Source organism: Podarcis gaigeae (genome assembly GCF_964106915.1).
Source record: "Podarcis gaigeae genome assembly, chromosome: 16".
Taxonomy (NCBI): Eukaryota; Metazoa; Chordata; class Lepidosauria; order Squamata; family Lacertidae; genus Podarcis; species Podarcis gaigeae.
Genome location: NC_139693.1, coordinates 17,970,358 through 17,982,919, shown reverse-complemented (window position 1 = coordinate 17,982,919; position 12,562 = coordinate 17,970,358). Strand labels below are relative to the sequence as shown.

Below are 12,562 nucleotides of genomic sequence, written 5' to 3'. Positions count from 1 at the left end.
CACACTGTTGGCTCATGTCAAGTTTGTCGTCAACCAAGACTCCTAGATCCTTTTCACATGTACTGCTCTCAAGCCAGGTGTCACCCATCTTGTATTTGTGCCTCTCATTTTTTTTGCCCAAGTGCAATACTTTACATTTCTCCCTGTTAAAATTCATCTTGTTTGTTTTGGCCCAGTTCTCTAATCTGTCAAGGTCGTTTTGAAGTGTGATCCTGTCCTCTGGGGTGTTAGCCACCCCTCCCAGTTTGGTGTCATCTGCAAATTTGATCAGGATGCCCTTGAGTCCATCATCCAAGTCGTTGATAAAGATGTTGAATAAGACCGGGCCCAAGAAAGACCCCGGGGCACCCCACTAGTCACTCTTCTCCAGGATGAAGAGGAACCATTGATGAGCACCCTTTGGGTTCGGTCAGTCAGCCAGTTACAAATCCACTGAGTGGTAGCATAGTCAAGACCGCATTTTACCAGCTTCTTTACAAGAATATCATGGGGCAGGTGGCTTCATTCACTCTAGGTGGCTTCCAACATATATAAAAACATAACAAAACATAAAACATTACAAAACTTACCAATACATTGCTGGCTTCAGATGTCTTTTAAAGGCTATATACCGGTAGTTACTCCTTGGCTTGGGCTTTGCATAACTCTATACCCTCTAACGGGACGCGGGTGCCGCTGTGGGTTAAACTACAGAGCCTAGGACTTGCTGATCAGAAGGTCGGCAGTTCGAATCCCCGCAACAGGGTGAGCTCCCGTTGTTCAGTCCCTGCTCCTGCCAACCTAGCAGTTCGAAAGCACGTCAAAATGCAAGTAGATAAATAGGTACCGCTCCGATGGGAAGGTAAACGGCATTTCTGTGCACTGCTCTGGTTTACCAGAAGCGGCTTAGTCATGCTGGCCACATGACCCGGAAGATGTACGCCGGCTCCCTCGGCCAATAAAGCGAGATGAGCGCCGCAACCCAAGAGTCGGTCACGACTGGACCTAATGGTCAGGGGTCCCTTTACCTTTTTTATACCCTCTAACATTTCCCTGGTGAAAATTCTCATGGAATTCTAAGTAACTGCATCACCAGATTGGGGTCTGACTCTGATGTCTGACACAGGGGGCTTTTCAGCTTAGAATCTTTAAAGTTGTCCTTTTTTGTTGGGAAGGGAATGAAAAAGTATTTGCTTTCTTGCTGAAATCATTCACTCTAGTTATAAGGTAGATCTCCTTTCTCCCACGCTATTGGGATAAATGGGCCAATAATTTGTTGAAATAAAGCTTGCTTTTATTCACCCCCTTTACCTTCTGAAGCTCTTGAGTCAGTAAACAGCATAGATCTTGTGAATAGACTTTAGAGAGCAGACTTTACCTGTCACAATCACACACAGACAGATGCTTGTACGTAAGAAAACAGTAAAGCTGGTGATTGTAGGAAATATTTGGAAGGAAAAGATATCAGGTTCTAGTCTTATGAACTAGACTTGAGAAGAAAAAGGCAGCCCTGCCTGCTCTTTTGTTGTCTCGGGATAGTTTGAAGGTGCTCCCTCATCTTAGACTCCAAGAGAGAAATAGGAGGAGGAAAAGGAAAACAGGCTGTAACCTCAGATGAAGCAGACTAATCAAGGAAGAGATGGAGAAGTCAGCTGAGAGGTTAAAGGCACAGGGATAGTCTGGGAGTCTGGGGGCCCCTCACTCTGCCTTAACCCCATGCCTCTTCTGCAAGCTGAGTTGCACTCCACCTTCTAGCACCCACCTCATCCTGGTGTCCTCCTTCTGCATAGAGGTATGGTTCTCCTTCCACCAAACACTGAAATTGGAGAGAGTGGGTTTGATAATTCCCTCTGATTCAAATGAGGTCTGCAAGTTACGAGGGAGCTCTTATTCTGTGTCCTTTTCCTCCTTACCCCCACCATCTCCCTGTGGCATTATCTTCCTGTCAAGATCAGCACTAGTGACCTCCCATTTGGATTACTGCAATGGGTTCCACATGAAGGTGACCTTCAAAATGTTCTGGAAACTTTGGTTAGTGCTGACAATAGCTGTGGGGACATAGCTTGGGGCTGTGCAGCAGAACCATATCTCATCAGTCCCTCACCCTCTTTCGTAGATCCCAGTCTGCTTTCATGTGTACACATCTGGTCGAAAGAGGTACATATAGAAAGATACTTCAGGTATCATGGCCCTAATTTTGAAGGGTAAATATATTCCCACCCTTCAGTTTCACTTTAATCCTGTCTAATGTTGGTGTAATTAAATGAGTTCATATCATTCACAAGGGTTTAGCTCCATTTAGCTTCTTGCCCAGGAGCTCCTTTCTTATTGCTAAATATCTTCCAAATTCTGTATTGGTCTGAATATAAGCCACAGTTTTTCCCCCAAATTCCAACCATGAAAAGTTAAAGTGCGGCTTAAATTCACGACCTTACAAAAATTTGCTTTTTTACGATATTGCTGCTCAAACAGACATGGTAAAACAGAACGTATGTGAGTGCCTGTGGAATTTTAAGGGAGCGGCTTATGTTCGGGTATTGTCTTTTTTCCCCCCTGTTGAATTTTAAAGGTGTGGCTTATATTCGGACCAATATGGTATTATGGAGCGACAGCTAATCAATGGAATGAGCTAACTTGGTGACCTGGTTGGGTAGCTTTAAAAGAGGATCAGGCCAATTCATGGAGGAGGCTATAGGTACGTTTGCATTATGATAGGTTGTATGGCAATGAATGCTGCTTATGTACTTACAGATGTCATGGTGATTTTAATAAATCCGACTGGGTAGAATTGTGGACATGACCTTTTCTTCTTACTTTAAGACTGGGACAATAGGAAAGGGGGATTGTTCCCCCCACAGAAAGGGAAGGCTGCCATTGGAAGACAAAGAAGGTCATTCATTTCTATAAACCTTTTAAGAACTGTATTACACTCTGCAAACATTTCTGTGTGCTCGGGAATTCAAGTGGCCCCCAACCAGCAAAGGCCATTATTCCGTGCAATCCATCTTGAGCATGATACCATGTCACTGGCACACCATTGTTCTCTAACCGCTTCTTGTACAACAGCCCATCATCCCGGAATCCATCATATTCACAGGTTAGAATGAAAGTCTCTGGGAGCTGGCGGATTATGTCATCCTCTGCTAGAAGGGGGGCAAACATTGTCTCAGAACCTCTTTTAACTTGTTCATAAAGTTCTTCTGAAAATGGAGCAGGTTCTACAGGAACATAGCCCCTAGCTTTAAATTCTTCTGGAATGTTATCAGCATTGATCAATTTTTGGTATTTCGCTCTCAAATCTGGAGGGACATGAGCGCCTTTCAGAACTCCATCTACATTCATTGTCTTCCCAGTGAGATATGTCAAACCAAATTTGATAACTCGTTTCCTGAACAAGGGAGGAACTGATTGGTTTTGCTGATAGGATGGCAAATCAAAGTCCCCTGGTTGTAGGAATGGGTTGATGAGGACCTGAGCTCGCAGTCTTGGGAGGTCCTCTCTGGTCACCAGTTCTTGACAAATAGCTGTTGCAAATGTGCCTCCGCTACTCTCCCCAGCAATGGCAATGCAGTTGGGGTCCACTCCGTATTCCTCTGCATTCTTCAGAAAGTGTATTGTAGCAGTTAAACTGTCCAGCACAGGGACCGGATAGGGATGCTCAGGTGCTAAACGAAATCTAAAGAGAAAACAAGATATCACCCACACTCAACATCATACACTTCACAGAAAAGGACTGTTTTCCTGCATTACATATTGCAAGTGCTGGGAATCTCTTTCACCCCAGGGCCGCATTCCTTTCTGTGCAACCTTCTGGGGGCCACTTGGCAGCCACAGGGGGACCTGAGGCAAAAATAGAAAGCAAATGCAAACTCTCCCTTTGGACAAATAGCTGTTTCATTACAACACACCTTTCTCCACCCTCCAGCTCCTTCCTTCTTGCTTTCCCTTGTCCATTAGCAGGTTCTACTGCAGCTCTCCTGATCTGGTTGGCAGGACTCCTAGCAATCACTCATACCAATGGGTACTAGTCACAAGCAGGATGTGCTACCGCCACTGAGAACACGATGGTCAGATCCAGCAGAGTTCTTACTATGCTCAAAGTAAAAGGGAGATGCGCCCCAAACATAAAAAATGTATATAAAATAAAATAAAATAAACACCTATTCTAATTGCTGTAAAAATCATTATATTTAAAACTTTATCTGGCTGAATGGCAGTTAAAGGATTGAAGTTGAATCCCAATAAGACTGAAGTACTGTTTCTGGTCCCCTTCATGGATCACTGCCTTGCTGTGGTGAGGGGCTTGAATAACTCAAAGAAGCTATGAACTATGCCAAGCAGGGCACCCAAGATGAACAGGTCATAGTGGAGAGTTTTGACCAAACGTGATCCACCTGGAGGAGGAACTGGCAAGCCACTCCAGTATCCCTGCCAAGAAAACTCCATGGACAAAGACAACAGGCATATAAAAGTTATGATGCTGGAAGATGAGCCCCACATGCTAGTGGGTAAGAGTGGAGGACAAGTACAAGTAGATCCAGAGCTGATGAAGCGGCTGGGCTAAAGCCAAAAGGACGCTCAGCTGCGAATATGCTTGGAAGCGAAAGGAAAGTCCAATGCTGTAAAGAAAAATATTGCATAGGAACCTGGAATGTAATAACCATGAACCTGGGTAAGTTGGATGTGGTCAAAAATGAGATGGCAAGAATAAATATTGACATCCTGGGCATCAGTGAACTAAAATGGACAGGAATGGGCAAATTCAGCTTGGATGACCATCATATCTACTACTGTGGGCAAGAAACCCGCAAAAGAAATGGAGTGGCCCTCATAGTCAACAAAAGATTGGTGAAAGCTGTACTGGGATGCAATCTCAAAAATGATAGAATGATCTCGATACGAATCTAAGGCAGACCTTTTAATATCACTGTAATCCAAGTTTATGCACCAACTACTGGTGCTGAAGAAACTGAAATTGACCAATTCTATGAAGACTTACAACACCTTATAGAAGTGACACCAAAGAAGGATGTTCTTCTCATTATAGGGGATTGGAATGCTAAAGTAGGGAATCAAGAGATAAAAGGAACAACTGGCAAGTTTGGCCTTGGAGATCAAAACGAAGCAGGGCAAAGGCTAATAGAGTTCTGTCAAGAGAACAAGCTGGTCATCACAAACACGCTTTTCCAACAACACAAGAGACGACTCTACACATGGACATCACCAGATGGGCAGTATCGAAATCAGATTGATTATTCTCTGCAGCCAAAGATGGAGAAGCTCTATACAGTCAGCAAAAACAAGACCTGGAGCTGACTGTGGCTCAGATCATCAGCTTCTTATAGCAAAATTCAAGCTTAAACTGAAGAAAGTAGGAAAAACCACTGGGCCGGTAAGATACAATCTAAATCAAATTCCTTATGAATACACAGTGGAAGTGAAGAACAGGTTTAAGGGTTTAGATTTGGTGGACAGAGTGCCTGAAGAACTATGGATGGAGGCTCGCAACATTATACAGGAGGCAGCAACGAAAACCATCCCAATGGAAAGGAAATGCAAGAAAGCAAAGTGGCTGTCCAATGAGGCCTTACAAATAGCGGGGGAGAGAAGGCAAGCAAAATGCAAGGGAGATGGAGAAAGATACAGGAAATTGAATGCAGATTTCCAAAAAATAGCAAGGAGAGACAAGAAGGCCTTCTTAAACGAGCAATGCAAAGAAATAGAGGAAAACAACAGGATGGGATGAACCAGAGATCTGTTCAAGAAAACTGGAGATATGAAAGGAACATTTCGTTCAAAGATTACCATAATAAAGGACAAAAGTGGTAAGGACCTAACAGAAGCAGAAGACATCAAGAAGAGGTGGCACGAATACACAGAGGAATTATACCAGAAAGATATGAATGTCTCGTATGCCCCAGGTAGTGTGGTTGCTGACCTTGAGCCAGACATCCTGGAGAATGAAGTCAAATGGGCCTTAGAAAGAAATAACAAGGCCAGTGGAAGTGATGCAAGAGAACATCCTCGGCCAACCCACATTGCTTTCAATTGAGAAGGGGAAAAAGCAATTTCGTAATCTGTTAAGAGATTGCAGGCTATCTTGCATTCCTGGTTGCTGTGGTTGTTCTTCAAACAGGGTGGAGTGTATGTGGAGGTGTGTAAATTTCCCCAACCCCTCCTCCAGAGGGAAGAAGTGCATGTGATTTCCATAGCCTCTGAAAGCCAAGCAGGTCACGACAAACATCCTTCCTTACAAGAGACACTGACTGCTCTCTCAACACATCTTAATTTTTGTGGTACCTGCCCTCCCACACAAAATACTGTGGCGTCTTTCATCCCTCGTAATTCAGAGACCGCACATTATCAGGGACGGCCCATCAATGTCAGCGTTAATATCCTGCCAACAGCAGTATCACTGCCCCTGTCAGGACAGTGTGGTGAGCAAAGAGGTTGGCACTGTCCATGCACACAATGGGAGCCAATCCTGCTCTTGCACAGATTTGATTGCTGCACATGCAATTCCACTTTTCATTTCTTTATTTCATTTCTTTATAAAAAGAGGCAGCATCCAGCTTTTCAGTTTTCTCTGTGGACAGCTGGTCAAGCGCGGCACAGCTGAGGACTGTGTAACTCTCCTCACTCTTTTTCTTGATGAGGAGAGGGACATCATTGACCAAAATTTCCCTTCCACGTCTTGGTCAATGATGTCCCTACACTCAATAAGCCAGCAAGTTTGGAAAACTCAGAAGTGGCCAGAGGATTGGAGAAGATCAGTCTACATCCCAATCCCAAAGAAGGGGAGTGCCAAAGAATGCTCCAACTACCGCACAATTGCACTCATTTCACACACTAGTAAGGTTATGCTTAAAATTCTACAAGGAAGGCTCAAGCAGTATGTGGACCAAGAACTCCCAGAAGTGCAAGCTGGATTTCGAAGAGGCAGAGGAACCAGAGACCAAATTGCAAACATGCACTGGATTATGGACAAAGCTAGAGAGTTCCAGAAAGACATCTACTTCTGCTTCATTGATTATGCAAAGGCTTTGACTGTGTCAACCACAGCAAACTATGGCAAGTTCTTAAAGAAATGGGAGTGCCTGATCACCTCATCCTGAGAAATCTCTATGTGGGACAAGAAGCTACAGTTAGAACTGGATATGGAACAACTGATTGGTTCAAAATTGGGAAAGGAGTATGACAAGGCTGTATATGGTCTCCCTGCTTATTTAACTTATATGCAGAATTCATCATGTGAAAGGCTGGGCTGGATGGATCCCTAGCCGGAATTAAGATTGCCGGAAGAAATATCAACAACCTCAGATATGCAGATGACACAAACTTGATGGCAGAAAGTGAGGAGGAATTAAAGAACCTTTTATTGAGGGTGAAAGAGGAGAGCGCAAAATATGGTCTGAAGCTCAACATAAAAAAAAAGGAGTTACAGATAGGTAGCCGTGTTGGTCTGCCATAGTCAAAACAAAAAAAATTCCTTCCAGTAGCACCTTAAAGACCAACTAAGTCAGTTCTTGGTATGAGCTTTCGTGTGCATGAAGTTAGACAACAGATCAACAGAGCCAGACTGATACCCAGAGAGAACTTGCTGCAAGACAGACCCAAAAAAGAAAATAACAGAACACCTCTAGTCATCACATACAGCTCCCAAGTTAAAACAGTACAACGCATCATCAGAGATCTACAACCTCTCCTGGACAATGACAGTTCTCTTTCTCAAGCTCTGGGAGGAAGACCTTTCATTGCCTACAGACAGCCACCCAGTCTTAAACAACTCCTAACCCACAATAATACTACAACCAGACCTAACACGGACACTGGCACCAGAGCCTGCAATAAACCCAGATGCCAACTTTGCTGCCACATACACCCGGACAACACCATTACTGGCCCCAACAACATCACACATACCATCTTGGGACTATTTAATTGCTCATCGTCTAACATTGTGTATGCCATCAAATGCCAACAGTGTCCTTCAGCTCTCTATATTGGACAAACAGGCCAGACCTTACGCCAAAGAATAAACGGACATAAATCGGACATCAGGAATCACAAGACAGAGAAACCAGTAGGAGAACACTTCAATCTCCCAGGACATTCTATACAAGATCTCAAAGTAGCTGTTTTACTACAAAGGAATTTCAGAAATAGACTGGAAAGAGAAGCTGCTGAATTACAACTTATCACCAAACTTAAAACCATGGAGAAACCTGGCCTGAACAAAGACCTTGGATTCTTATCTCATTATACATGACAAAGCCATTTTTCACCTTTTCACCCCTTGCTTCTTCCTGTAAGACCTATTGCAGTCGTTAAGAGTCGTCAACAGGCTCATCACAGCTATCTGCCAATCACCCATTCCCACCACCCTTCTGAGTAATACCCCTCCCCACCTTCTCACTATATAGAAGGGTCTGGAAACTTCTGTTTCAGTGTATCTGAAGAAGTGTGCATGCACACGAAAGCTCATACCAAGAACTGACTTAGTTGGTCTTTAAGGTGCTACTGGAAGGAATTCTTTTTGTTTTGAAAAAAAAAGGAGATAATGCCCACTGGTCCCATCACCTCCGGGCAAATAGAAGGAGAAGAAATGGAGGCAGTGAGAGATTTTACTTTCTTGGGCTCCATGATCACTGCAGATGGCAACAGCAGCCACGAAATTAAGAGATGCCTACTTCTTGGGAGAAAGGCAATGACAAACCTAGACAGCATCTTAAAAAGTAGAGACATCACCTTGCCAACAAAGGTCCGTATAGTAAAAGCTATGGTTTTCCCAGTAGTGATGTATGGAAGTGAGAGCTGGACCATAAAGAAGGCTGATCGCTGAAGAATTGATGCTTTTGAATTATGGTGCTGGAGGAGACTCTTGAGATTCCCATGGACTGCAAGAAGATCAAACCGATCCATTCTTAAGGAAATCAGCCCTAAGTGCTCACTGGAAGGACAGATCCTGAAGCTGAGGCTCCAATACTTTGGCCATCTCATAAGAAGAGAAGACTCCCTGGAAAAGACCCTGATGCTGGGAAAGATGGAGGGCACAAGGAGAAGGGGACAACAGAGGACGAGATGGTTGGATAGTGTCTTCGAAGCTACCAGCATGAGTTTGACCAAACTGCGGGAGGCAGTGGAAGACAGAAGTGTCTGGCGTGCTCTGGTACATGGAGTCACGAAGAGTCGGACACGACTAAATGACTAAACAACAACAACTGTTTCTGGTGAACGGAGGCGGGGGGAGGTGTGCGGGAAACTGAATGGGGAAACTGTGCCCCTAAAGAGCACAGGTCCCAAGTTAGGGGGGGGAGTTGATAGCAGGAAGACGCCATACTTGTTTTCTATCCAATGACCTATGATCTTTCTTGACGCATGTAAAGGGGAAGTTTTATGACTCTTTGTGTGCTGTGTTACTATATAAGCTTTTGATCTGATGTGCCTCGGACAGACCTTCTTAACGGGCACATTGAATTGAACTCTGTTCTATTGCAATAGAGAAATAAAAACACCAGGTGCCTAACCAATATGCTGGACCTGAAAATAGATTTAAAAGGTGGTTTCTCACCTGGGTAACGAACAAGGTGGTGTTGAATTGAATTCTTACCACAGATTCCAGTAGGTTTCCGAGCACAATTCAAAATGTTGGTGCTAACCTTTAAAGCCCTAAACAGCTATGACCCTGTATACCTGAAGGAGCATTTCCATCTCCACTGTCCAACCCAGCTCCGAGGGTCTTCTTGTGGTTCCCTCATTGTGAAAGGTGAGGTAACAGGGAACCAGGCAGAGGGCCTTTTTGGTAGTTGCACCTGCCCTGTGGAATGCCCCCCCAGCAGATTTCAAGGAGTTAAACATCTATGTGGTTTTTAAAAGACATCTGAAGACTGCCCTGTCCAGGGAAGCTTTTAGTGTTTGGTGTATTGTGTTTTACTATTTTTTTCACTGGGTGCCACGCAGAGTGGCTGGGGCAACCCAGTCAGATTGGCATCATAAAAAGAATTATTATTATTATTATTATTATTATTATTATTATTATTATCCAGCAGCAGCAGCATTCCTCTGGGCACAGGAAAGGTTGGAAGCTAAGAGGCATTAAGCATTGTTTCGGATACCAAGAGAGTGAAACCACTTACCCAACATTCACAACCACTGAATCACTTTCGTGGACAATGGAACAGCAGACGTTTTCACAGGCTCCTGGAAGAAAACACAAGCCCCACAGCCCCTCCATTACAATTTCCCCTGCTCATTCACACTGAAATCATTGTGAGCTGACACAGGGCTTAGTCCTCCTAAAAGTAAATCTGTTGAAATCAAGAGATATAGCTAATTTAGATGAGCTTATTTATTTATTTTTATGTCATAAATTGTATACTGTGTGCCACTTGACTGTAGAAAACAACAACTTTTAATGAAGTTCCTCTGGGAAAAACTCAGTTGCACTGAACTCTTTGTAAATGGGGCGTCACTAGCTAAAAACCATTCTGTGGTTTTACCCTCTCCTGATCTGTAACAGAGATCAAGCAGTATCAGTGGGTAAAAAACAAAAACAAAATTCCACCCACATTTCTTGGCTTCTTTCCAGTTATTTCTGATCACCTCTTAAAGCCCTTTCATAAAAGTCCCTTGGTACATGAAGCAGAAACACCTTCTTTGACATTTTTAGGATTTTGCAGCCCAGTATACCTGAAGGAGCGTCTCCACCCCCATCCTTCTGCCCGGACGCTGAGGTCCAGCGCCGAGGGCCTTCTGGCGGTTCCCTCATTTCGAGAAGCAAAGCTACAGGGAACCAGGCAGAGGGCCTTCTCAGTAGTGGCGCCCGCCCTGTGGAACGCCCTCCCATCAGATGTCAAAGCGATAAACAACTACCTGACATTCAGAAGACATCTTAAGGCAGCCCTGTTCAGGGAAGTTTTTAATGTGTGATATTTTAGTGTACTTTTGGTTTTTATGGAAGCCGCCCAGAGTGGCTGGAGAAATGCAGCCAGATGGGCGGGGTACAAATAATAAATAAATTATTATTATTGTTGTTGTTGTTGTTGTTGTTGTTGTTGTTGTTGTTGTTATTTTCATTGACTGTGACACTAGGAATTTTAATTTTAATTTATATATTTCTACTTATTTATTTAATTTATCTACCGCCCTATACCCCGAGGTCTCAGGGCGGTTCAAAAAATTTCAAGGCCGTTCACGGAATTACTACAGAACTGGACACCTTTTTAACAGGGGGCCTCAGACCCGTTTTCTTGCCTCATGGTCCCATCTTGCATTAAACTTCAACAACCTACGGGGGCAGTAGAAACCACCCGAAGCCCTCCATAGCAAACATTTCTGGACTTTTATACTAATGTGCCAGCCCAAATTCTCCTCAAACAATATCGTGAACCATTTTGAGACTCTTTCAAAGAACTTACGGATGCTTCCAAGGATTCCAGTGCCTCCATGAAGATAGATGATTCCTCTCCTGTTCCCAGCAGCTGGTGTCTTGGGCCAGTACACCCTCACTGGCACCCCATCAAAAACCAGGTCCTTTCTGATCAAGTTTAAGTCCTTCTTTGTAGGTATGGCATTGTACACAGCCCTACAGATGACATATCTATGGCAAATGCCCAGTTTTTCCAGAAACACTCCCTGTTTAAACCAAAACATTCAGCATTTATGATCAGCCTCAGATAGCTTTGCATATAAAAATCATATTTTGCATATATGCATTGCCTGTAGAATGTGTTGGTTTCTGCTTCCTTCACTGAGCAGCGAAGTGCTTGTCACAAGACAATGTTTACATTCCGCAGTCAAGTGCTGTTGGGTTTTCTCACGGGAAAGGAGACTGGATGTGACGTACACTGGTTTCCTGTTTTTCACTGTTCTTTGCAGTTCAGTGTGATTCTCTCCGTGCTTTAGAGGAGAGAGGATGCCTTTCTCTGCTCCGGCAGAGGGAAAATGTTTTTCTGTAAATTACCAGCTTTGAAGTGTAAATAAAGTAATATAGAGCATGTTGGCACGTACTTTTCATCATTCCGCTGTGCACTGGACACTGCTTATCTCCAACATTTGGTTATGGGCCCAGGAAAACGCAGTGTTTTGAGAATGGACTCCAAAAGTCGGGCTCCTGGCAAAGGAACAAAGGAGCAAAGAATTGGAGTGCCGGCAAAGGGTCGGAATGCAGAGGGCCGGATCGGACAATATCTCTGCGCGTCAAGATGATTTGATGAGGTATGTGCTACAGCTCCGGGCAGCCTGCCAGCTTCTAATTAATGGCTTTATGGCTGGACTTTGAACTTTTATAGCCGGTTTTGCCGTGGCACAGGCAAAAGGCTAGAAGGATAAATTTTTCCTATGCTGGGGGAAATCGAAAGTAAAGCAGCTGCAGCAGTGTCGCAGCATGAATTTAAGACAGCAGAGAGAACTTTCACTTTTGAACTTGCCTTTGGAATGCGGTTTGAAGCAGCTGCAGATAAGCAAAGCAGTTAAGCAGAAAGGCACAGGTTCACAAAGCAGAGGCTGTTTTTGAATTTGCTTATGGATTGAAGCAGCTGTACACAGACACAGCTTGTATGAAGCAGCCTGATTTAAAGCAGCA

At 43.9% G+C, this 12,562-nt stretch overlaps 1 protein-coding gene and 1 long non-coding RNA gene across 2 annotated transcripts in view; one reads left to right on the top strand and one right to left on the bottom strand.

Annotated features, from left to right (window-relative positions):
* The window catches only part of LOC310834302, an 81,080-nt gene that overhangs the window by 38,528 nt on the left and 29,990 nt on the right, over positions 1-12,562 (top strand). The window lies entirely within an intron of this gene.
* On the bottom strand, positions 2,854-11,667 carry LOC310834124 (arylacetamide deacetylase-like 4). Its single transcript, XM_083717561.1, has 3 exons — positions 11,397-11,667; positions 10,116-10,179; positions 2,854-3,655 (listed from the first exon to the last, which is right to left on the bottom strand). Exons 1-3 carry the CDS (start codon positions 11,629-11,631, stop codon positions 2,881-2,883), a joined length of 1,074 nt encoding a protein of 357 aa, XP_083573687.1. The 5' UTR covers positions 11,632-11,667; the 3' UTR covers positions 2,854-2,880.